We start from the raw sequence: 22,884 nt of genomic DNA, 5'->3' as shown, positions 1-22,884 counted from the left end.
AGGAATGCCCATGCAAAACTGGGCCCCTTAAGCTCTGGGAGCACCTGCCCAGCTTTCCCAGCATGAAGGCATGTCCCTGGGAATCTCCAGGACACATTTCTATAAGAGGGGAACCCTGGCTTTCTCTGCTTACAGAGATGCACCCCAGATTCCTGGGAGTACAACTCTATAAGCGAGGAACACATCACCTGTTACCTCACATGACCAATGGGTGGGACAATGAGCAATGCATGTTTCACCCAATGAAGTGGATCAGCTGTGCAGGGACACATACTTGTACAGTTGATCCATTTCATTAGGTGAAGCCTATTTATAACCAGATTGCCTGTCTCAAAGAACCCCTAAATACAATTCCTGGTGCTGAAAGACTCTAGCAAGAAACTATATCTTAGTTTTGTTCAGTACTTTGAAGAAAATTATCAGTTCAGTTTCTTCTCTGACAAGCCATAGATGTCAAAGAACTACAGGAAATTGTGCAACCTCTTGTCAATAATAAGCAGCAAAATTCAGCATCAATAGAATATGAAGAGTCCTAGGAACTTCCAACTCAAGATCTCTCTGAGCTACATGGTGCTAACATTGTCAGTGTTGTATATATGTAATTTGACAATGCAATTTTTAAATGTTAACAACAGACTTAAGACCCCTTTATTTTCATGAAATGCATGCTTTTAACTCAGGCACTAGCCTTCAGGTGAGTAAAACACTTAAGCTCATACTTAACCTTAAGCTTCAAGTGAAATACATTATTATTAATTGTTTTGCTGGAACGATATGTCTTGCTGAACCAAAGCTATGAAAGTTTAAGTACATATTTAGCCTGACAGATTAAAAGTTGCAGTGCTTTGATTCTGATGGATAGACAATCATCCGAAGTGTCCCAGGGAATATTCAGAAAGGCACAACTTGTACTTCTTCAAGAGAAGTTGGTAGAATCCTGCTACATAGGAAAGCAAGCAATGCAGACACAATGTAAGGGGATCTTCATATCTGGATGTAATCCAGCAAAGGTGGAGTTGTGGGGCCTTTTGAGAAGGGTCTAGAAGAGCAATTTGCAGCCTGGAGCCTGTACAAATTCTAGAACAATATACTGTAAAACAGGTCTGATCTGAAATGTTTCTTAATAACTAGTATTTAATCCCATTCTACATTCCTTTCAAGGAATGCTGAAATTCTGGTTGTTGGCTATTTTTAAGGGATGCATTTATTTCTGCTGTTCTACCTATGATCATTTAAGAATGTCTCTCTCTGATATTCTGACCCTTTATACAAGAGTTTGCAATAGAAAATGGAACACATTTAAATTCACACAGACAATGTCCTATTTGTTATGTAGACTAGAGAGACGTAACTGTTCTGTCTCACTTTGGACATGTAACTTCTTGTCCACTTCCCTCTGACAGCCAGTCTACGCAGATGGCTGACAGCAATAAGAAGTTCTGTCCTTATACTCACTGGGTATATCTACACATGAAATTAATGCATCTGAATTTTCTGAGCAGAAGATTCAGGTGCATTAGGGCGTGTGTCTGCACATGCATCTCTTTCAGGAGCAAACAGAGCTTGACAGGAACAATCTAGTCCAGGGCTGTCTCTGCCCTGCTCTGCCCTCCTGAAGCAGCCAGGGGGAACTCCAGGCTCTCCTGGGTGAAAGCCATGGGCTGGCAGGGAGCTCTGGGGGCAGCCTCAGGCTGGCAGGGTACATGGGGGTCAGGCCTAGCCTCCAGGAGGCAGAGGGAGAGGTATCCCGGCTCTGGGGGTATCTCCCTCCCAGTCGTGTGGTGAATGGGGCCGGCCTGAGCCCTTGGGGGCAGGGGGAGCTGTCTTGGCTCCAGAGGCAGCTCCCTTGCAGCCACATGGAGACTGGGGCCAGCACGAAGCCCTAGAGGGTGGGGGAACCAGTCCTGGTTCTTGCTTTCACTCCTGAAGCTGGGACAGCTCTCCTCACTCTCCAGGGCTCGGGGCTTAGCCAGGTAGCTGTTGTGGTCCCCTGCTGCCTGGGGTGACTCGGAGCAATTTGCTCCGAGCCAGCCTCTACATGTGCACTGTGGCACATTAGTTCAAAGTGCCATTTTCTAGTACCTGTTTCTGTGGGTACTAGCAAACGGTGCTTTAAATTAATCTGCTGAGCAGTAATCGGTGTGTACATGTAGAGGCTGATGCTTTACTGTGCATTAGATTAGCCTAATGTGCAGTAAAGTGTCTTGTGTAGATGTGCCCACTGTGTTGTTTCTCTAAGCTTAATATTAATGGATGCAGCAAACCAGGGATGAAGCTGAATGGGGTGAGGCTTGAGCTCAGCTAACCCAGCCACTCACAACACTAATCATCAGGTTAGAGTCTAGGGCTAGGCTGGACTGAGGGCGCCCCCACTCCCCACAACAGCTACTGCACAGAAAGAAAAACAAGAGTCACAGGGCCAGAGAGAAAACAAGAGATGTTAAGTCTATAGGCCAGTGAGTAGGGCACTTCACTGGGGGAAGAGAAGAGTTCTGCATTCCAGTCTCTAACCCAGGGTGTGCTGATATTTTATTTTAAATAGCCAATGGATAAAATGCATCAAATAACATTGGGAGCAGGGCTGGGGACACAGGGGTTCAACTCCTATACAAGTGCCTACTCATTGGCGATGGATGTGGGCTCCTTCTTACTTGCTCTTTCTGGTCCCATGATTACAGGGCCACTGACCAATGTTAAAAATAGGCGTGATGGGATTTGATGTGCGGTCCCAACAACTGTGCCTCCTGCCACGTCATACATGCATGGCAGGAAGCTATGATTGTGGGACTGGGCTTCAGGTCCCATCACACCATATTGCCAGTGCAGAGGAATCCTGGTCCCAGGCTCCCCCTGCACCGGCAGTCTTCTCTCTTGTGGCTGGGAGCCCCATCAGCTGATGAAGCTCCCATCTGCAGACATGCATGGTGCACCTCTGAGGCTGGGAGCTCCAATCACTGACAGGGCTTCCAGCCACAGGGACACATGGCGCACCCCCATGCCTGAGAGCTCTGAACACTGATGGGGCTTGCAACTGACCAGGGCTCCCAGATGGGGAAGCTTACCCAGCTGAGACCTGCAAGCAGCTGACTAGTGCTCCCAGCCTCCACGGCACACAAGAGTGTGGCGTGGAGGCTGGGAGCACTGACCAAATGTTCGATTAAAAGCATGGGAGTAAAGAGTGACAGAGTCATTACCCACATTTTGTGTTTTGTGTTAATCACGTTGTAAGTGTAACGTGTCAGGTTCCTCCCCACATGGTAGCCATATTACAATGGGAAAGGCAGACAGTATGCTCAGCACAACTTAGCATCTATGCTGGAAAATGGCTGGTGTGTTCTTGAGACCCCTCAAGTTGAGGAGGGAATTCACACCAGGTCTTACTTCCTGAGTGCTTTAATGATTAAGTTTTATGTGAAAGACTCTCCCCTCATTCCTTTAAAAGAAAACCAGAGAGCCATTCATCCCACTCAAAGAGATGACTTAAGAGCCTACACTTTGAAGCCAAAGTGTAATCATGGGTTTCAGCCTGTGAATCCAAGTTTCATGCAGACACCTCAGCTTGGGAGAGTGGTGGGATTTCAGAAACACCCCTCTCCATGTCTCCTACTGGCTGGATGAGGCATCTTCCTGCTCAGCATACTGAATGTTGTATCCCCCATTCTTAGGTACCTCATCTTCTCCATTTACAATATAGGGAACTTTGGTGCCAAAATCTGGTTTGCGAATTTTACTGTTCAGCAGGACAATAAAAGTTCCGCAGAGAAACATTCAGTGTTCCATACTTGAAGCCAGACTGAAAAGGGACAATGTGATTAAACGAATTACAATCAACCCCCAAATTAAGGGGCTGGATTTTCCCTGCAGTAAAAGTGAATCACTATTCCCACTCCCAAATTTTAGTGCTCTTTAAACTTTCCTGGGGTGGTGGCTCTTTTCTGCCACTACAATAGTTTTGGATGTTGTGTTTCCTTGCAGGGTGATAGAAATCTACATATTGTTCAGTTCATAAGTTTAGTTCATAAAGATCATATTCACTTACATTTGAAAAGTACAAAATTAAGATGAAAGTATGCTTAATAAGTATTTAATTTATGATTAATTAGTAAATCTTTTCCTCTGTACAAGAAAATATAGTTCTTTTATGCAGTGAATAAATCAATGAGTGTTCTTTAGTTTTGAATTACCAAGCATAGTTGATAGCATTTTCATTAGATTAAGAGAAACACATTTAATCATCTAAAAATTCATACCATGAAATTTGTTATGTGGGATAAACAACTTAGCATGGCAGTCACTTTGGGATGCCAAATGTTTGCTCATGTGGACAATTACTTATGGCTGCCTAAAATTACGGATGATATTCTGCATAAATATTGCTCTAGATAAAATTATCAGTTTTCTATACCATGCCTAATTTTATTAAGCAAAAGCAAAAAATGTAAAAGAAAAAAGGAAACAAAAAGTAACCATTTAAAAAAGCTGGCAATCTTTCCACAAATATTCTAGAGAAAGAGAACCCAACACTTAAAATATTTTACAGGGAGCTGTTATATATTTGTATAGAGCATGTTGACTGAAGGAAGGTGATTTTCTTACCTCATAAGTTATTAGTACTGATATTTGTTTTTCTTCAAGGGTTGCATCAACTAGTAGTATTATTTGTCAATCGTTCCCAGGAGACATATCATAGGGACACTTTCTACCCGAATTTTCTGATACTGTTTTAAGGATATTCTTTCTAGTAAATATGTCTATATACCTTACCAAAAATATATTTGCTATATTTTTTGCTGCTTTTACTACCAAATGCTTTGCTGTCTGTATAACATTATGTCTAAGAGCATTATGCACGACCCACCCACTGTGTGGTCCATTTACCACCTCAGCAGTCCACTTACTACCTATGATGATGGAAATCCTAAATTCTATTCTTAATGATGGCTTGGTTTCATTTATATCCTTGTTGCTATAAATAAACACTTTCTTCTAGATCCTAAATGGAATATAACTAAGAGCACCCCATAAGATGAGCAGTGCATGAATGATACAGTAGATCATCAAAAGAACAGTGAAACTGACTGTACATGGTGTGATGCCAAATGAAGATGAGAAATAAACTGTGAAAAATATGTGCACGCATACACACAGCTCTTCCACAGCCCCATTCTCTTCTGGTTACAGTTATCTTAGCAGTTACTTAATGCTTGTGTCTCTGGACAGGGGCAATAAAAAAGTGCTAGAGGATTCCTGAAATCAAATTAGTCTGCAAAACAACAGCTCAATGCATCCTACAGAGCAAGTTTGAAAGGTTGGCAATTTCCAAACACCAATATTTCTGTAGATATAGAAAATGGACTGAATATAAACTAAAGGAATTACAAATACACCTCTGGGGCATGGGAAACTTACTGAATAAAGTGAAGATAACAGGAACTAACTAGACAGATCAACCTTCTATTCTGTGGCAACAACGTGCTCTGAATATATTCTACAAACTGATATCGGAAAAACCCACTGAAAAATGAGGGATATTATTTTTAGATGGTTTCATGACACAAAAGTTTACAATATGTAGTTCCTACCAGGAAAAAAAAAGTAAGCATCCTCCCAATATAAAATAGTAGCCAAATTACTTTTTATGCATTTATCTTAAACAAAGCAATATTAAAATAATGCACCTTTATTTGACAGAGTGGTGATATGTCAAAATTGAGATCTCTGCAGAGCTAAAAAATACAGGTGGAAAAGTAAAATGATCAAGAAGATTTTTGTGACTTTTAAGATTCTTTATATCCTGGCTTATTAAAAAAATGGTTTTGATAGTCTGTTTTAGCTCAATATTTAGGAGGTCATAAAGTTGTTGTTATCCCACTAGAATGGATTTTTGCCAGAACTACTCCTCTGATATTTAAAAACAGATGTGACTCTGTATATACAGTTAATAGGAAATATAAGACAGATAAGTGCCAAATAAAAAAGTAACAAATCAAGAAAATGAAATCTGTTTTGCAACATTTAATTCCCCAAACTTATTATTCTTTATTATAACGGAATGGAAAAATACACCTGCAGATGCAAAAAAACAGTTTAACTACAGAAAGAGGTTTAGTTTTAATTTGTCAGTTTGTTATCTAATGCTGGCTAATTAACTTTGCTATTTTGAAAACAACCCAAAATTGTGCGTCTATCTAAAGCTTCAGGGGGTACTTTTAGTGTCTAAATTTAGTGTTTAAAACATGACAAATACATATCAAAATTGGTAGTGAATGTAGAAGTGGATGGCATCTTGGGCAGCAGTGACCACAAACTGATTGAATCAAGATCCTGAGGTAAGGAAGGAAGGGGACCCTGGACTTCAGAAAAGCAGATTTTGAGTCAGGGAACTGATGTGCAGCATCCCCTGGGAAGCCAGCCTGTGGGGGAAAGGAGTCCAGGATTGCTGGTTGTATTTTAAAGAAACCTTACTGAGGGCACAGGAATGGACCACTCTGATGCGCAGAACGACTAGCAAGTATGGCAGAAGACCAGCTTGGCTGAGCAGAGAACTCTAATCCCTAATACCAGCCCACATATAGAGTATGACACTTTACTGCAAAGCTAGTCAACTGTGCAGTAAAATGCACACGTAGATGCACCCACTGGGGGTTAGCAGTGCCAGCATGGAACGTGGGATCCACATTCTTGTTGTTTTTGTTTATCTTTATCCTGCTCTCTGCAAATTCATTCAAAGCATCTGATGAAGCAGGCTGTACCTACTCTAAATCAGTTATCTTACTATACGGTGAGAGAGGTAGTCAGCCATGTTAGTCTGAAGTCAGATAGAAGGCAGAGTAGATTTGCATTTGATAGACTAAACCAGAGACATTTATAGCATAAACTTTTGTGACTCTATCATCCAATGAAGTAAGCTTGGGCCCACAAAAGCTTATGCTGTATCATCGGTGTTAAACTTATCTGGTCCTGTGGGTCATATGAGTAGTTTAGAACTGGTCCACATGCTGGATGAATGCAACAGGTAGGGCCATCTGGGGGGCGGGGGGCAAATCGGGGTGACCGCCCTGGGCCCCATGCTTTGGGAGGCCCCACAGAGCCGGGTGGAGCAGCGGCAGTGCGGAGCTGGGTGGAGCGGTGGCTCTGCGTCCAGCCACTTGCAACCCTCCTGTCCCCACCCCTGCTGCCGACAGCGGCAGCTTCTTCAAGTCTGGGATTGGAGGGGAGGGGGGGCAGGCGGGCCGCATGGGCTGATTTTTCCCGGGAACTGCACCCTGCTTGGGTCGCCTCTGGGCACAGGGCTAGCCTTGAGGTCTGGATCAGGCCCACAGATCCCCTCCCATGCTGGATCCACTGCATGTGGTCCTAATTCTGACAAGTCCCCAGAACTGGTGAGAAGAGGCCTGGCATCCTGCTGTCACCATAGAAACAAGCCACAATCCCAATCTTTTTCCTGAGTTGCTGCTGGGGCTCCAACACCACTCTTGCTCAGGTGCTTGACAGCCAAGCTGGTGACAGGCATGGCACAGGAGTCGCAGCAGCCCTGCATCTTCTTCCTGCAGCAGCAGCCAAGTGCCTGGGTGAGAGCTGTGGTGCTGGAGCCCAAAGTACCATGGATAGATGCCCAGTGCTGCAGGTGCTTGACTGCTACTGCAGGAACAAGTCTCGGTGCTGCTGAGGCTCCAGTGGTGTGTATCTCAGTCAGACACTAGGCTACCACCACAGGAAGGTCAGACTTGGGGCAAAAGTCTGTGGACTGGATAATCTAGATCGGTGGGCTGTATCTGGTCCATAGGCCGTATGTTTGGCACCCCTGTGCTACATAGATCTCTGATTTAGTTAGTTTATAAAGTGAAAATCTATTCTGCCTTTCATGTATAAGGTGCCACCCTGTCCTGCCTTGTGTCTAATTTCAGACTAACACTACTAACTACATCTCTGTTTTCTTCTACTATTTAACATGAAAGGCTGGTTTACAAATATTTGTATGTAGACCTTCTGTCTAATTAACTTCTGTGGGATAAATGTCATAACATCACTTCTTAATAGCTTAAGAGATAAGCTGCTATTTATGAAGTCCAAAGGACATATTCCTTTCTCTGCCCTGCAGGTACAGAACTAGATCTGGAGCAGGGATCTAGTTGCCCATAAAACAGCCACATAAGGTAGCTTCTCAACCTTTCTTCTTTCTAGGCTACAGTTTTTATATCTTCCATACAAGGGTTCTTGCCATACATTACATTATAAACTTCCCAATATTTTTCTTCAGCTTTGCAGCTCTCTATCAGGATGTATCAACCTACTATATAGCTGCTCTGAAGTTTAAATACCATCCCAAAGTAGATGGTACCTAGACAGCCAGGTAGCTGGGACTTGTACTGGATCTAACTATGGTATTTTCCAGCTATTGAAATCAATTGAATATTTTTGCTAAAGTATTTTAACATGAAAAATTAATCAGTAACATTTATGTCAACATTAAATTATTTTAAAGTGATCAATTGCCATAATGTTTTATATACAAAGAATCTTTATAATGCAACTTACAGAAAAAACAGCAGCCAAGGTTTCAGTAGCACCAGTGCTCAAGGTAACATAGGGGATGGTATCATGGTTGATCCCAGATGCGCTAAAGATGCTGTTTGTGTAGTACCAGATCTGTATCAATGTGAAGTAACACTTCATTAGTTGCAATGATTTGATATAGAGGTCTTCAACATATAATTCAAACATATGACTGAAGGACTAGAATCTTACATATGGAGATTCAATAATATTTGAGGGTCCACTCATTTAAGTAGCTGAGTGCCGACATCTATATCTTGTCTATATGGTGACATATTTGGGAAAGTTAATATGAATGAAAAGTGTGAATTTCAAACTGGTGGCATCTATGGACAGTCCATGATCCCTGCTGGCCACCACTGCCAGCGGGATCTGCAGGTGGTTGCCAACCCTGGGTCAGCACATGCCAACACCGGATCAGCACATGCCAACACCATGCCAACAGCACCAGCGGAATCTGAGGGAGCTCCCCCGCTTACCACTGCCGCAATCCCGCCACCGCCAGTGCCGCCGTGCCCCCAACTGCCGACGGCACACATCGTTCATGATTACAATAATTCAACCACAGAAATATTTTTAAATCCCAATTTAAAACCTATTTTATGTAAACAAATTTTGCATACTTGGCAGAATTTAATGAGGAAATACAAAATAAAAAATGAGTTTTAAAGCACCCAATTTTAATGACTTAAAATTCTGCCTAATATTAAAAAAAAAGTATACCCTATATCAGAAGGTTTGATTCCTTTGAGCTGGTCAGTTTCAGTTATATATTTTTCTCCTTTTCTCCCTGAAACAAGTATATCTATGGGTTTCTTTATGCAGTTTCTGTATATAACTTGAACAGTCTCTTTCTTTCTGTAGGTGTCATTTTATTTCACTTATACCTTTAGCGGATAAATTGTAAGAAAGAATGGATGACAAGATAATTTCACTTCTTTTCTTAACAAAGTATCCACAACAGAATAAAATAGCCTGTCATTAGCACTGAAATCTTGTAATTTAAAGAAAACAACATCTGTTTGCTCAGTCTTTTATACTTTCACAAAAATGTGAAGCAAATCTTTTAGGCTTCTTCCTACCATTTGTTGAAGAGCTCTTCTGTCACCCAGGGCCCTTATACATATGATGTAGCTTTAGTCCTTAGGGTTGCATTCTATGCCACCTCAATTGAAATGGTGAGCTTTTAATTGAAACAGTGGGTATTTTTTCATCACTGTATATACGTTATTGACCTGGTGGCCACAGGCGCCTGCTTGAAGGCAGAAATGGCGAGGGGCCGGATCCTTTTTTTTTTTTTGAAGGAGCCTGCACACCTCTCCCACGGCTGGGGTCCATTCATCTGTCAGCTTAACCTCTCACTCCCCAGCCATGGGAAATGTGGGTAAGCTTGCAGAAAAAAATGAATCGGGTCCCTTGCCACTTCTGTCTTCAGCAGGTTCCCGTGGCTGGCAGGACACCTGGGGCCGCCTGGGAAGGGGCTGACTTGCCCCTGGGGCAGCGTGGGAAGGTGGCAGGAAGGCGGCTGGGTGTGCTGGTAGCTGGAGAAGGTGGTGTGGACAGTGCACAGGGCACTGGAAGCACGGGTGCACTCAAGAAAGCTAGTAGCCCACCTGGGCAGCCCCATGCCCCATCCGCACCTTCTTCTCCAGCCTCCAGCACACCCACCTGTCCTTCTGCTGTTTCCCTGCACTGCCCCAGGGGCAAGCCAGGTCATTCCCAGGTGGTCCCAGGTGTCCTGCCAGCCACAGGAGCCTGCTGAAGGCAGAAATGGTGAGGGGCCCTCTCCTGCAGCCAGGGGGCAAGCTGACTAATGGCTGCAATTTTCCAAGCTGCAATGTTGCAAACTAAACTACACTGGGATGTAGCTTAATTTGCAACAATGCAAACTCATTTAAAATGCCCCAAACTTGCGTACATGTAATGTGTAATGTCATTAAGCCACACAAAGGGATATTGTCACATGCACATCATGACATCGTCATGTGCACAAACACTCCCAAATTCTATTTCCAGCACTGTCATTAAGCCTCCGTCGCCTCTGTATTATTTTGGACAAGTTACTTCAGGTAAAATTTTCATCTAAGTCACTTAAGGACCTAAGTCATTTTTGAAAATAGTACTATGGTACCCAAAAGCCACAAAGGAGTTATGCTCCTAAATGCCTATGTCACTCTTTAAAATATTACGTCTTGTGTACTTGTGTTTCCTCTTCCACCTTTGTTAGATTAACTCTTTCAGGAGGGGGTTATTGTGTACTGTAGAAGCATACACTTGAAACTATCCAAATAACATGTCCAAAGTGACCTGTTACCATAACTTTTACTATTATTTATAACTATTTGCAAGTCAAGACAGAACAACTCAAGGAGTAACTGTTAGGATCATGTCTGGTAAACAAGAAGCACTTAAGGCTAGAAATTAATTGGCCAAAATGGATATATTGTAAATTAGGCCTACTTGGTAGAAAAAAATGTGAGAACAAATTAAGGTATTCTTTAGTCTCTTTTGGAGGGGTTCATAATTTTACACACACCAGGAAGCTAGTAAAAGAGGAACCAGTAAAAGAGGCTAGTAAAAGAGGCACCAGAATGGATCATGAGGTATGAGAGTCATGTTGGTAAAGCTTGCTAAGCTTTACCAACATGACTCTCATACCTCATGATCCATTCTGGTGCCTCTGGGCCTTTATCATGGATCAGGCTGATAATCTGACCAGACTGTACGCTGGGGTAGACCTAGATCAGCGGTTCTGAACCTTTTTCAGTCAACGTAGCCCTTGGTCTCAGAGTGATACTTCACGTACCCCCTTTCAATGGGAAATTATTTTTTTAGGCCCTTTGACCTATGTTAGATAATGTACGAAATACATCTCATGAACCCCCTGATGAGGCTTCACGTAGCCCCTGGGGGCACATATACCCCCGGTTCAGAACCGCTGACCTAGATTATAACAGTCCCTCCACTGACTTCAGGAAAGCTTTGAACCAGGTATATCATAAAAGGTGTGTCCTTCAGTCATCTCCTCCCGCATTTTCATTTCCTTACCACCTTAGTTCTTCCTTCTGTGTCTCTGTTTTGCCTTCTGTTTAAATAAAGTATCTGGCTAGCCAGCCAAGATGGTATCTTTTGCAATATGACTCAGAGCCAGAAAAGGCAGCTGAAAACAGTGTAATAATTACCCTACTTAGGGTACAAGTTTGCCAAGTCTCCCAGTGGTTAACAAGACCAAGTGCTCAGCCTGTCTTTGTCTAGCAGCAAGGCTGTAAGAGCCAGCACCGGAAGAAGAAGCTGTACTTTTTGTCTTTGATGTTTTTTCCTTTCTCCTTCTGTGGGTCTGTCCTGTTTTGTCTTCAAGGAAGCTGGATTAGATTTCCTCAACAAGAACAATCACCACACCAGCCCATTTCAACTAACGTCCTTTTCCCCATTGAAAACAGTTATTGCAAAAAGGCTGCCAAATAGGGAATTTTGTTCAAAAAAAATAATAAAAAAATTGAAGTAAAACAAAAGGCTTATTTAATACCGTAAATTTCAAATATTTTAATTATTTTTCTTCTTTGCCTCTATCTTTAATAAAAAACATTTTTGTGGTAGCACAGGCTGAGGTCTCTGTACTCAAAATGCCAAACATGTTTTCCTGTTGTACACAGACAGGATCATGTTCATATCCTTGCCCCCTTCCCCCCAGGATCATTTACTCCATTGAATTTAATGTAACCAGACAGTCTCTAGTATCCAGTGTGGTGGAAGCTTGGTCTCTGTTGGGGCGCTTCAGAACTAGCGCACCAAAATAATTAAAAATTAGGAACAGCAGAAAAATGAAACATTGCAAAGATTGTTAAAATAGGAGGCTGTATAATAAGAATACTGATTAACTCATTAGCAGGCTGTGTATGGAGAAGGTAAACTTACAGCATTAAGCCCACATAGCTGGTAGCAGCCCATGGTGATGACCACAGTAATGATCTGCCAGCGCACAGAGCGGTTTCTCAGAAGCTGCAGGATGGATGCTATCTGAACGTTTCTGTGTATTTGACTTTCCGCTAATACTTCTTCTACCTCATAAGACACATCGGCTTTTCCAAGGAAGGTTCGAAATGCTGCAAATATATAGTCATGTGCATTAGCAATCCATTTAATAGCATATGCAAAACAAAAAAAGCTTTACAGGCAGATATGGCTGTAACAGAGTTTGGCTGTAGACCAGTAATACCCAACCTTTTGGCACCACAGGGCTGACAAATGGTTTGGGGTCAGTCTGTAGGCTGGATTCTCATGGAGTCAGTGTATGAAGTTGGTCTGTGGTGTAATTTAGCACACCAGCCTGCCCCTATATACCAAATCTAACCACATGCTGGCCTGATCCCTCGTGCTGGTTCTGGCCATTTGCTGGCCCAATGCTGCATTCCTGGTCTGGCTGCAAAGTGACCCTGTGTGTTGGCCCAACTGTGCACTGGCACAATCTAGTGCACAGGGTCATGTTATCCAGACCATGGGGCTCCCCACGGGAGCAGGAAAGTGGCAATTATTACTGCCACTACTCCTTCATCACTAAATTTCTGAACCAATGGGGAATGTTGCAGGCTGAATGACATGGCTCAGCAAGCCAGATTGGGCCCATGGACTGGAGGTTGAGCTCTACTGCTGTAGACAATGGATTTTATGGATAAAACTGGTGGTATACAGGTAGCTATAGTGGTTGGTTCCAGTACACTGTGATGGTGCTGTGACCACTGCAAAGTTTCACAGTGGTGTCCAAGAAATGAATAAGCTAGGTGGCATGTTTAAGAGTCAGTTTGTTTATCACTTTTGTTCTCTTCTACCCACCTTCGCATCTCTCAGCAATTCTACCTCATGTGTCAGATGCTCATTTATAGCATCTGACAAACTAGAGTGTAGCCTATGGAAACTCATGCCTCACAACAGCATAAGAGGAAAGGCTAGAAATAAAGGCATAAAAATGAAAAGGTAGAACTTATAAATCCCATTGTTCAGATTATCCTTTTGAATGAGTTGGGCTATAAGGTACCACTCTGTCCTGCCTTCTGCCCTATTTAGTGTTTCATATAAAATCCCCACCAAAATATGCTACACGCAGCTACAATAGTGCAAAAACAGTGGAGGGTGCTAACTGCGTGGGAATGTAACCAGGGCTTCAGAGGTGATTCTAAACTCAACTTGGCAATGCAGACACGGCTTCTGGATTTCTGGCCCAAGCTCAGTTCCCCACCGGCTGGAAGCTGTGCCCGTGCCATTCCACAGAGTGAAGAAAGTGATGGCAGTACAAGTACAGCTCCCAGCTTCCTGGCTTGGGAACACGTGCCTCCTCCTGCCACTGATGTGTTGGCTGAAGCTACTCACCCATGACAGACTAGAGCCAGGTTGTTCCGGCCCATGGCCTGTAAAGATTGCTAGCCACTATCATACAGAATTATCCAAAACAAGCAGTATTTTCCTAATTCTCATGAACAGAGTGCTGGATATCAGATACACACCACTTTCCTTATGTAAGTACAAGTAGAGGATTTATTGCACTACCTTTTCACTGTGAACATGCTCTCACACCATTGCTAGAAGCTGTTAGTCACTTTTCAAAGAACTCATACTTCTAAAATGAACATGGTATAAATTGCTGATATTTTCATTAAAATCTGAAGGACACATCCTGGGGCTTAGCCTCATAACTGGTATTTAAATGTTCAGAATCTTGGAATTATTTCTGCTACAGAGAAACAAATGCATTATGCAAGTTCCTACAACCAGGCACTCGTGTACTCTGTGGGATGCCTGTCTCAGAAACCATTTTTTATTCAGTGGGCCTCTTAAAATTACTCCTTTTCAAGGAAATAATAGTGGTTATTTTTTATAGAGAAGAAAAGTGATAAAACTGCTTTAATTTTACTAAAAAGCCCAGTGTATTTTTGGCTTACCCACAGCTGTGTCCAGTATTATCTAAAAATGTTCAGCATTCACAGCCAATCTTTTATACCACAGATAGTACTCATTGCTTAATGAAGCAATGAAATGGATACTCTCCAATGGCTCTTCAAATGGCATAAATCCATTAAGGCCTGACATTCCTGAACTGTAGCATTATTAGTAAATAAATACACCAAATGGTGGCATAGAGACATGTTAGCACACCAAAGAAAAAAAAGAACTGGGTGAGAAGCAAAAAAGAGTAAAATAATATCAATGATCCAAGATCTATAGTGACTACCAATTACATTATCAGTGGTATTAAAGTTATAAGCCAAACTTTTCAGACCCAACTAGCAATTCATTTTTGCATACCCTAATTGCAAACACTTTTAATAGGCCTGATTTTCAGGGGTGGTTGAAGATAAAGCTATTCAGGTCAGGAACCTTAAGATGGTGGCTCCTGAAATCATTAGTCACTTCTTAAAATTTTGGTCACTTTAGGGTGTGGAGCTGAACTGAAGTACTGTGTTCAGTTTTTGTAGCCACATTTTGAGAAGGATCTGAACTGGAGAAAATACAAAAGAGCAACACAGCTGAAGAGGAGTTTGAAAAGCAAACCATATCAAGCAAGGTTAAAGGAGCTTGAATTGCTTCATCAGGAGAAAAAGCAGATTGAGGGATGACATGATTATAGGTCTAAAATATTGCCATAAAGAGCTCTGGAGCAGATTCTCCCCAGCTGCTTAGGATAGAATGAGAAACAATGGTTTTCAAAGGCAGATTGATATTAAAACCTCACAAAAAGCTTCCTAAATATCAGAGCAGCTAGATAGTAGAACAAACTGCCTTGGGAAATTATAGATTCTCCTTCACTGGAGGATTTTAAGAAAAGGCTGGATAGGCATCTGTCAGGAATGGTTTGATCTATCAAGCAAAACCTGCTTCAGTGCAGGGGAGCTGGACTGGATGACCACTGAGGTCTTTCCAGCCCTATGATTTGAAATCCTTAATTGCTTTGACAACTGGTTTACACAAGAGATAATGTCTTAAAGTGCCATTTGGAAGAAAGGAGGCTGGTTACCAGGCCTTACAAATAGAAGATCATTTACTGGGGAACTCAGCTTTTCCCTTGCCTTAACGCAGACCAGTTTTTTGTTTAAACACACATTTCTACCACAATTCATTCAAGTAAATGATTTCTCAGGGTCCCAGCTAATTTGTGACTGAGGCCAAGCAGGTGAGTTTTTGTCTTGTGTCAACATTTAATTACTATTAATGACATTCTAAATACTTTTCTTTGTAGAACTTGAGGTACATATGTATGACAAATTCTAAAATCTACCATATAAATATAATATGGATAGATTTAGCTACCATTTTTATACTATCTTCTTCATTATTAGGAAGATTAGTTAAGAAGAACAAGTAAAGAAAATAATAATCTATGATACAGCAAAGAGCTTCACTTTTAAAAAGTCCCAATGTTTTAAGCATCTGTTTTATCAGTGTAAATCAGGTCAATGCACAATTTTCTTTATTTTTCCTGTCCTCAGAATGTTCAACATCCCTGCAGGGTGCACAGTCAAAAATTCAGTTGCACTCAAGTGAAAATTAAACAATCAGTCCAACCTACATATGGAGATGTGCCATATTTCTAGGACGAGGTAAAAAATGCCAGTACAAAAATGATAATTACAAAGTAGATAAAAATTATCCATTTTTTTCTTTCCCTCCTGCCATGACAACTAGAGATATAATTGCCAATAGGATAATTTCATAAACACCTGAAGTTTCAACAGATCATTGCATTATAACAAATTGTTTTAATGCACAGTTCATAGCTAGCCACACTAAATGTTTTGGAAAGCATAAAATAATTTTCTTGGTACTCAACGCTTATCCTTGCATTTCCAATTTCCTTCTCTTTCTATATCATAAGAAATATAATTTTACATATCAGCATGACTTGTTAGGGTTTCTCAAGTTCGGTTCAATAAGGACGAGACAGGAGGACTCTTCCAGGAGCTGTGGTAGGAAGCTCTGATACTTACATTATTTAAACTCAGCAAGGTAGGCAATAGATCCTGAACTAGCAGAGAGAGTGTACTACCCAACTAATTATGTATGTTAAAAAGTTTAAAGTTAATAAAGTTTATTAACTTTATTTTTTAATTTGTGCTGTTGGCACAAGTGCAGCAATATTTTTTGTTCTCAAAGGCAGGATAAGTCATTTGACTCTTACCCTTTACTGGAACAGTTACTTTTCCATCTGTGACTGGTCAGGTCTCTATGAAACATTTTATTTACAGGTCAGTTTCCTGTTGGGGATAATGGCTGAAAAGGGAGTCTCCCATCTCTTATTTAGTTTCTCTGGGTCTCTTACCTCTCTTTGATAATAATTTGCCAGAGATGCTTCTCACAAAATGCTGATATGTCACTCATTCAGAAGACATGGAAAGCTCTAATGATTAGGTGACAGCATATGGAAACTTTTTCCATATCAAAAACTTTTTTTCTTCACTGAATTAAATTCATTAGAATCAGCTGTCTAGAATTTAAAATTTTTGATATAGCATCAGTGGCCTGTGTGCAATGAACCAGAACCCCAAATCAAGTTCTTAAAAACATACCCCATTGAGGCAGTTCAGATTGGGCACTCAGAAACAGATAACCAAAATTGCTAAATAGTTTTGAAAACCTTGGCTGTAAACATTTCCCCGGTTATGGAGAAGAGAGCCATTACTTTAGAGAAGGAGAATGCTGTTGTGCAGCACAGCAGATGGGAGACAGTGCAGAGAGTTTTGAGGGAGAAACAAAAGGAACATAATAAGAAATGGGAAACAGAGGTAACAGTACAGATGATACAAGCTCAGATCTTCAAATGATAATGAGTGCCCAAGTGTTTATTATTGTCTGACTAGTTTTATTTCGTTGGTATTTGTGAAACTAGCCAATTGCCCGTCAAGAAAGATGGGGGGCGGCGGGGTGGGCAGGGACAAAGGCCTGTGTCTGGCCCTCTCTCCCCTGCTCAACTTCAGGGCTGTGCCCACGCCCCCACCCCCGCCATTGCAGGGCAGGGCCAGGCCCAGCGGCCCCCTCCCACTTGTTGCCATTTTGACAGGGCCCGGGCCCGCCCCCGCACCATTGTGGGGCTGGGCCCTGCGTTTCCCCCCCCACCCCCCCGCTGCTGTTTTGGGGCCAGGCCTGCTTCTTCTTCTGTCTGCCTGGCCCGCATACACCTGCCTCCCTTCCCTGTGAATGATGGGGGGCAACCTCCAGGGAGCAGGGCAGGGTCCTCTGTGTCCCCACCATTATGGCGGTGCTCCACCATGCCACCACCACCTGTCTGAATGCTGTATTTGCACTCTGATTGGTTGTTTCCGTTAGCCAATCAGAGTGCGAATAAAGCGCTATGGGCAGACAACTACAGCTTTTATAATATTAGAATATTCTGTACCTCTTGGAGGGAAGGTGCTTTGTGCAAAATCTATATGAATTATTCTTAAATACATTTTGTTTAACACTTAGTTCCTCTTAAATGTGATAGCAGACATACAGGATTCATTATTATGTGCTCATTAAGGACTCTGACTATACAGCAAATTCCACAGAAATTCATCCAATTTCACAGCTTTTGAATCTGGAATGTAATGATGTCTTTCCATCCCACTGCAGTTATGTGATTCTTACAATAATCTCAGCTCTGCAAATGTGCACACACACACACACACACATATTTGGCAAGCTGAAAATTAGCATTTTCAGACATTACTGATTTTGTTAGGATTAACCAGTAACCAAAAGAATAATTTGGACAGACTTTGTTAAATCGGATTTACATAACTATTAAACTTGTAGCAAGAGATTAATCATTTGAAGGAGCACAGCATAATTAATACACAGCAAAACTGGGCAAGGATTAAAAATAAATTTGAGATTTTTTATTTGGATTTACTAACTATCCTTATGGTGAAAACTAAGAGAGCTCCTCCCACACACATAGACAAACATGGCCTCATGCTTCCCTGTTTGCAGCCCCAGCCAATATGGTTTACTAGTTTCATTAAGAAGTTTCCATATACAACTCTAAACAACAGCCATACAATACTTTATTTTATAGTAACACAAATTTAGAAAGTATTCAGTGAAATATGATGAAGCACAAGCAAACAAAAAAAGGTAACAAATAATACTGCCTAAACCCATAGCAAATTGTAACAACATTTATGTAGTTGATTTGCAGCCATTTCTCAGCATATAATTTGGCTTAAAGATTTCTGCCATCAAAGTTTCTTCAGCATATTAAACAAAATCAGCTCAAAATCCTCCTTTTAAACATTAGAAAATCCACTTATTGTTATAACTCTTACAAAGCATACTGAGCAGGCTAAAGCATGGAAGAATTTCTGTTCTACTCTGAAAGTACTTGCTTGTAATGCTCCTTTGATAACTGTGGGTGTTTTAATGTACGACTGATACTATTAGAGAATCAGGTTTCATATGTTACCAGCAGGTGCTATTGTGACATGATACAGAAAGTTATTTGACATTTAACATGCAGCAATATTATTTTTCTTTTGCAAGCTGGGATGCCCATTTAATTCCTTTACTCATTATATGATATGCTCTTACAGCTGTATCGAAAAATCATGATTTGCCAAGGCCTTCTTTTTGCCAATTTGTGAAAGCATACTTAGGGACGTATCATACATTCATATTAACATTTACAGTGAAATTACCCATTACACTTAGACCATAATAAATTTGTGGAATGTTAAGCAGGATTAAAGTTAGAACGTGCTGTGAGCAGTCACATGTTGCGGGTTAATACTGTTTCTTGCCTGCACAGCTCTGATTTGACAGTAGAGGTTTGGTGAGCAGGCTAGGAGCTAAAACACATTGGGTGTGTACACATGTACTAACTTTCTAACAGTTAAGTCAATTTAATTTTTTAAAGTTGACTTAACTGTCAGAGAGTACACACATATGCGCAGCAGAGTCTACTTAAATGCAGTGCAAGATAATACATCTTTGAGGCTACCACCATGTCAAGGAGCTGTACATATGTATGCTCTGACGTAGCTTAAGTCAATTTAGTTAACTTGACTTATTTTAAGTAGACTTAAAACATGTGTATGCACCCATAAGCTTTTTTCCTAGTCTCAGTGAACAGGTGGGAGAGAGGGGGTTGGCAGCATGAAGCAGCACTGAGATGGGAGGCAGAGAAGTATGGAGGCTGTGGCCTCCCTCCACAGGCCTCCTTGGTTTCCTTTAAAATCCTGTATGGCAATGTACAACATTTTTATGTCAAGGTTAATTTAAAGCATTTTTATTTTAAATTAAATAAAAGAAAAGAAAAAAAAAAGACTCCCTCATCTGTTAATGAATTGTGGGTTGTAGGAGAACACAGGGAGTTCCCTAGCCAACCCTAGGCAAATGGCCCTATGCTTGCCTGCTCTAATGAGTCTATTGGGGAAGGCTGGGTGAGGGGGAAGCTGGGATCATGGAAGATAGTAGGGGGGCTGCTGAGACATTGGAGGCTATGCATTCCCATCCTGGCCAGGGTTGGGGGAACATAAGGGGGCTGGTGAGTGCCAAGTCCCCAGGCCAAGCTGAATTCATGCAGCTGGCTCCACAATAAGGCCTTCCAAGCCTGGGACTTCCTTCCCCTGCAGCACAGCTTCTGCGGGGAAGGCAGCAGGTTTCAGTGCCTGAAGTTTCTCTCCTGTGCTGGGCAGTCCCAGCAGAGAAGCCAGCTGGCTCTAGCATGTGAGGCTTCCCTCCCGTGCCGTGCAAACGCAGGGGCTGCGCACAAGTGGCAGGGAGGGCCGGTGATACAGGCAGGCTGGGGCAGATTGCACACCTCATTGTGAAGTGCAGTGCTGGCCAGAGCTGTGCCCCACTGGGCACCTGTGCACTGAGCACTGAATGCTGATGCACCATGGGGGCAGTACAGGGGGTTCCCACACCCCTGCACCTTCCCTTGCACACCCACACCCTGCCACCACAACCCCCCACACATACACAACCCCCAACATACCCTATGCCTCCCCACACACCCACACCCCTCACGACCCCCCCACACACCCACATCCTACCGCAAACACACCCACACCCCACCATGCACACACCACATCATATACAAAACTAAGAATTTATTTTTGAATTATTATGGAATCACCTCTATATAACTATGTAAACACAAATCATGACAAAATATTTTCTGTAATAAAGTTAAAATATATGTTTGACTTTTAGTGTATCATCTGGTTTTTTTTCTGGTTCTAAGATGGCAACCCTCCCTCCCAAAAGGAGTATTTCCAGGGGGCAAGAGGAGGGACTTCCAGTGGCAAAGGTCAGGGGTTAGGGGTGGGACTTCTGGTCCCAAGATGGCGATCAGGGGGGTGGGGCAACTGTTAAAGGGCAGGACTACTCATGTAGCCCTTGACAGGTCACAAAACTCATTAAGCAGCCATCCAGCTGAAATAATTGCCCACCTCTGTTATAATATCTGACTGTTATGAAGAGAAATCAAACCAGTAGCTTATATTTTGTATTAAGTTTATGCTTTTTTATGGCTCACTTTTCTGGTCTGGCTTCTATGTGCACACAATATCTTATTGTTCTACTCTTTTCTAGTTTTCCTTGATATCTATTGGTCAGATCTTTCCAGTCTTCCCTTCCATACATATTCTGTTATCTAGCCTGCATTTGAACTGTCCTGCTATACTCAGAGATGTCACTTCACATTTATATTGACGTCAGGGAAGGGAATTGAACCAATTGTCCTTATGTGGTTATTGGTTCACAACAGCATAAAAAGAAAGGGTAGAAGGAAAGGCATAAAGGGGTGGGGGTAGAACAAGTTGATCCCATTGTCTACATTATCCTTTTGGATTTATGCTACTGTAAAATAATTTGGAAGATTCACTTTATCCTTCTCCTTGTTATAAGTTTTAAAATAGCCTTTTAAAATGTATTTTCCAAAGACTTATGCATTCAAATGTCTTAAATACTTCAGCTCTTTCACAGACCAGCTTTTATAGAATTCTATGATGAGACAAAATCCACAGCAAAACTTATAACATTATATAGGATGACTTAATTTAGTAGGAAAAAGGATTTAGACAAACATTTCTGATGTTAATATATTCTGTGAAGATAAGAACCTAAGAACTTCCATTTACTGGGTCAGGCCATTGGTCCATCTTGCATGTGAAACATCACACAGTGGCAGAGAGAAGATGCTGAAAAGTAGAGTCAACAGGGTACAACCAGGGTTTTTTCCACTGTTCCTCTCTCACTGCAGTCTCCAGCATTTAAGCTCTAGGAAATTCTGATTCAGAGTCTGTACCTCTAATTTCCAAGCTCAATAGTTACTGATGCACTATTCTACCAAGAATTTGTCCAATCCCTTTTTGAATCTGGCTAAACTGTCAGCAACCACTTCCTTTTGTTAGTTTTAAACTTCCTACCTACTAGGTTCATGTTGTGACCCCTAGTTCTTGTATTGTGAGAAACAGTAAATACTAAATCCTTAATGACATTCTCTTCACCATAAGTATTTTGTAAACTCTTATCACATCCCCCTCAAGAATCTCTTTTCTAAACTGAACAGACCTAGCCTCTTTGGATGGCTTCATATGGAAGTCCCCCAACAACACTATTCATCTTTGTTGGTGTGGACACACCATGGATTTATAAATGGGAATAATGATATTCTCCATTTTATAAGATTTAATGGTATAAGACTCCTGAGTTAGAAAAGCTTCTAAATTTAAAAGTGTAGTCTCTTTGACTGCCCATCTTTATCACTTTTTTGACTCAGGAAAGCTATTTCCAGTAAGTTGGTTACTAAAACTTATTTCAGCTAACTAAATCACTGGCAACTGGGTGTTGATATCACTGCTTTTATGATGACAGGTTTGCCTTCTACTTCACAATCTTCCTTTATTTTGCCAGTCATTTCCTGTACTGCCAGATTACCAATAAACTTGTTCTTAAAATACGTATGTAAAAAGTGCTGTTGAGCCATTATAAGCACTGACCATTGAAATTAAATAAAGCCCAAACTTTATGCCAGCTTGTTAAAGAATCTTTTTCTGTTAAATTTGCCTCAAATTTTGTCTAGTATGTTCTAGTCTTGGGAATCTACAGTTTTGTTTTCCTTTTAAAGCAGCAGAATTACCAAATTCAATCCTTGTTCTACATGAGAAAACACAGTCACTATGAACATCTTACAAACATGATGGGTCACACAGGTTTTTTGGAACAGTCTGCAATATAGCCTTAAGTGTCTGTGGCATTTAGTAGAGTCCTAAAGGACAGAGCCTGCCAAGCTAGATGATGAATTATAGTTTTATATTTTTAGGTATTAATACGAAGGCAGAGGCAGCTCCAAAG

At 41.5% G+C, this 22,884-nt stretch overlaps 1 protein-coding gene across 2 annotated transcripts in view; it reads right to left on the bottom strand.

Moving 5' to 3' along the window:
* SLC2A9 (solute carrier family 2 member 9) overlaps positions 1-22,884 on the bottom strand; it is a 204,067-nt gene that overhangs the window by 73,528 nt on the left and 107,655 nt on the right. For both annotated transcript variants that reach the window (XM_025192520.1, XM_006016786.3), the window contains 2 exons: positions 12,472-12,659; positions 8,539-8,649 (listed from right to left, as the gene is read on the bottom strand). In XM_025192520.1, coding sequence (XP_025048305.1) covers positions 8,539-8,649; positions 12,472-12,659 — 299 coding nt within the window. The remainder of the gene's footprint in view (positions 1-8,538; positions 8,650-12,471; positions 12,660-22,884) is intronic.

This window comes from Alligator sinensis, unplaced genomic scaffold, assembly GCF_000455745.1.
Source record: "Alligator sinensis unplaced genomic scaffold, ASM45574v1 scaffold104_1, whole genome shotgun sequence".
NCBI lineage: Eukaryota > Metazoa > Chordata > Crocodylia > Alligatoridae > Alligator > Alligator sinensis.
This window is presented reverse-complemented; position numbering and strand designations above follow the sequence as displayed.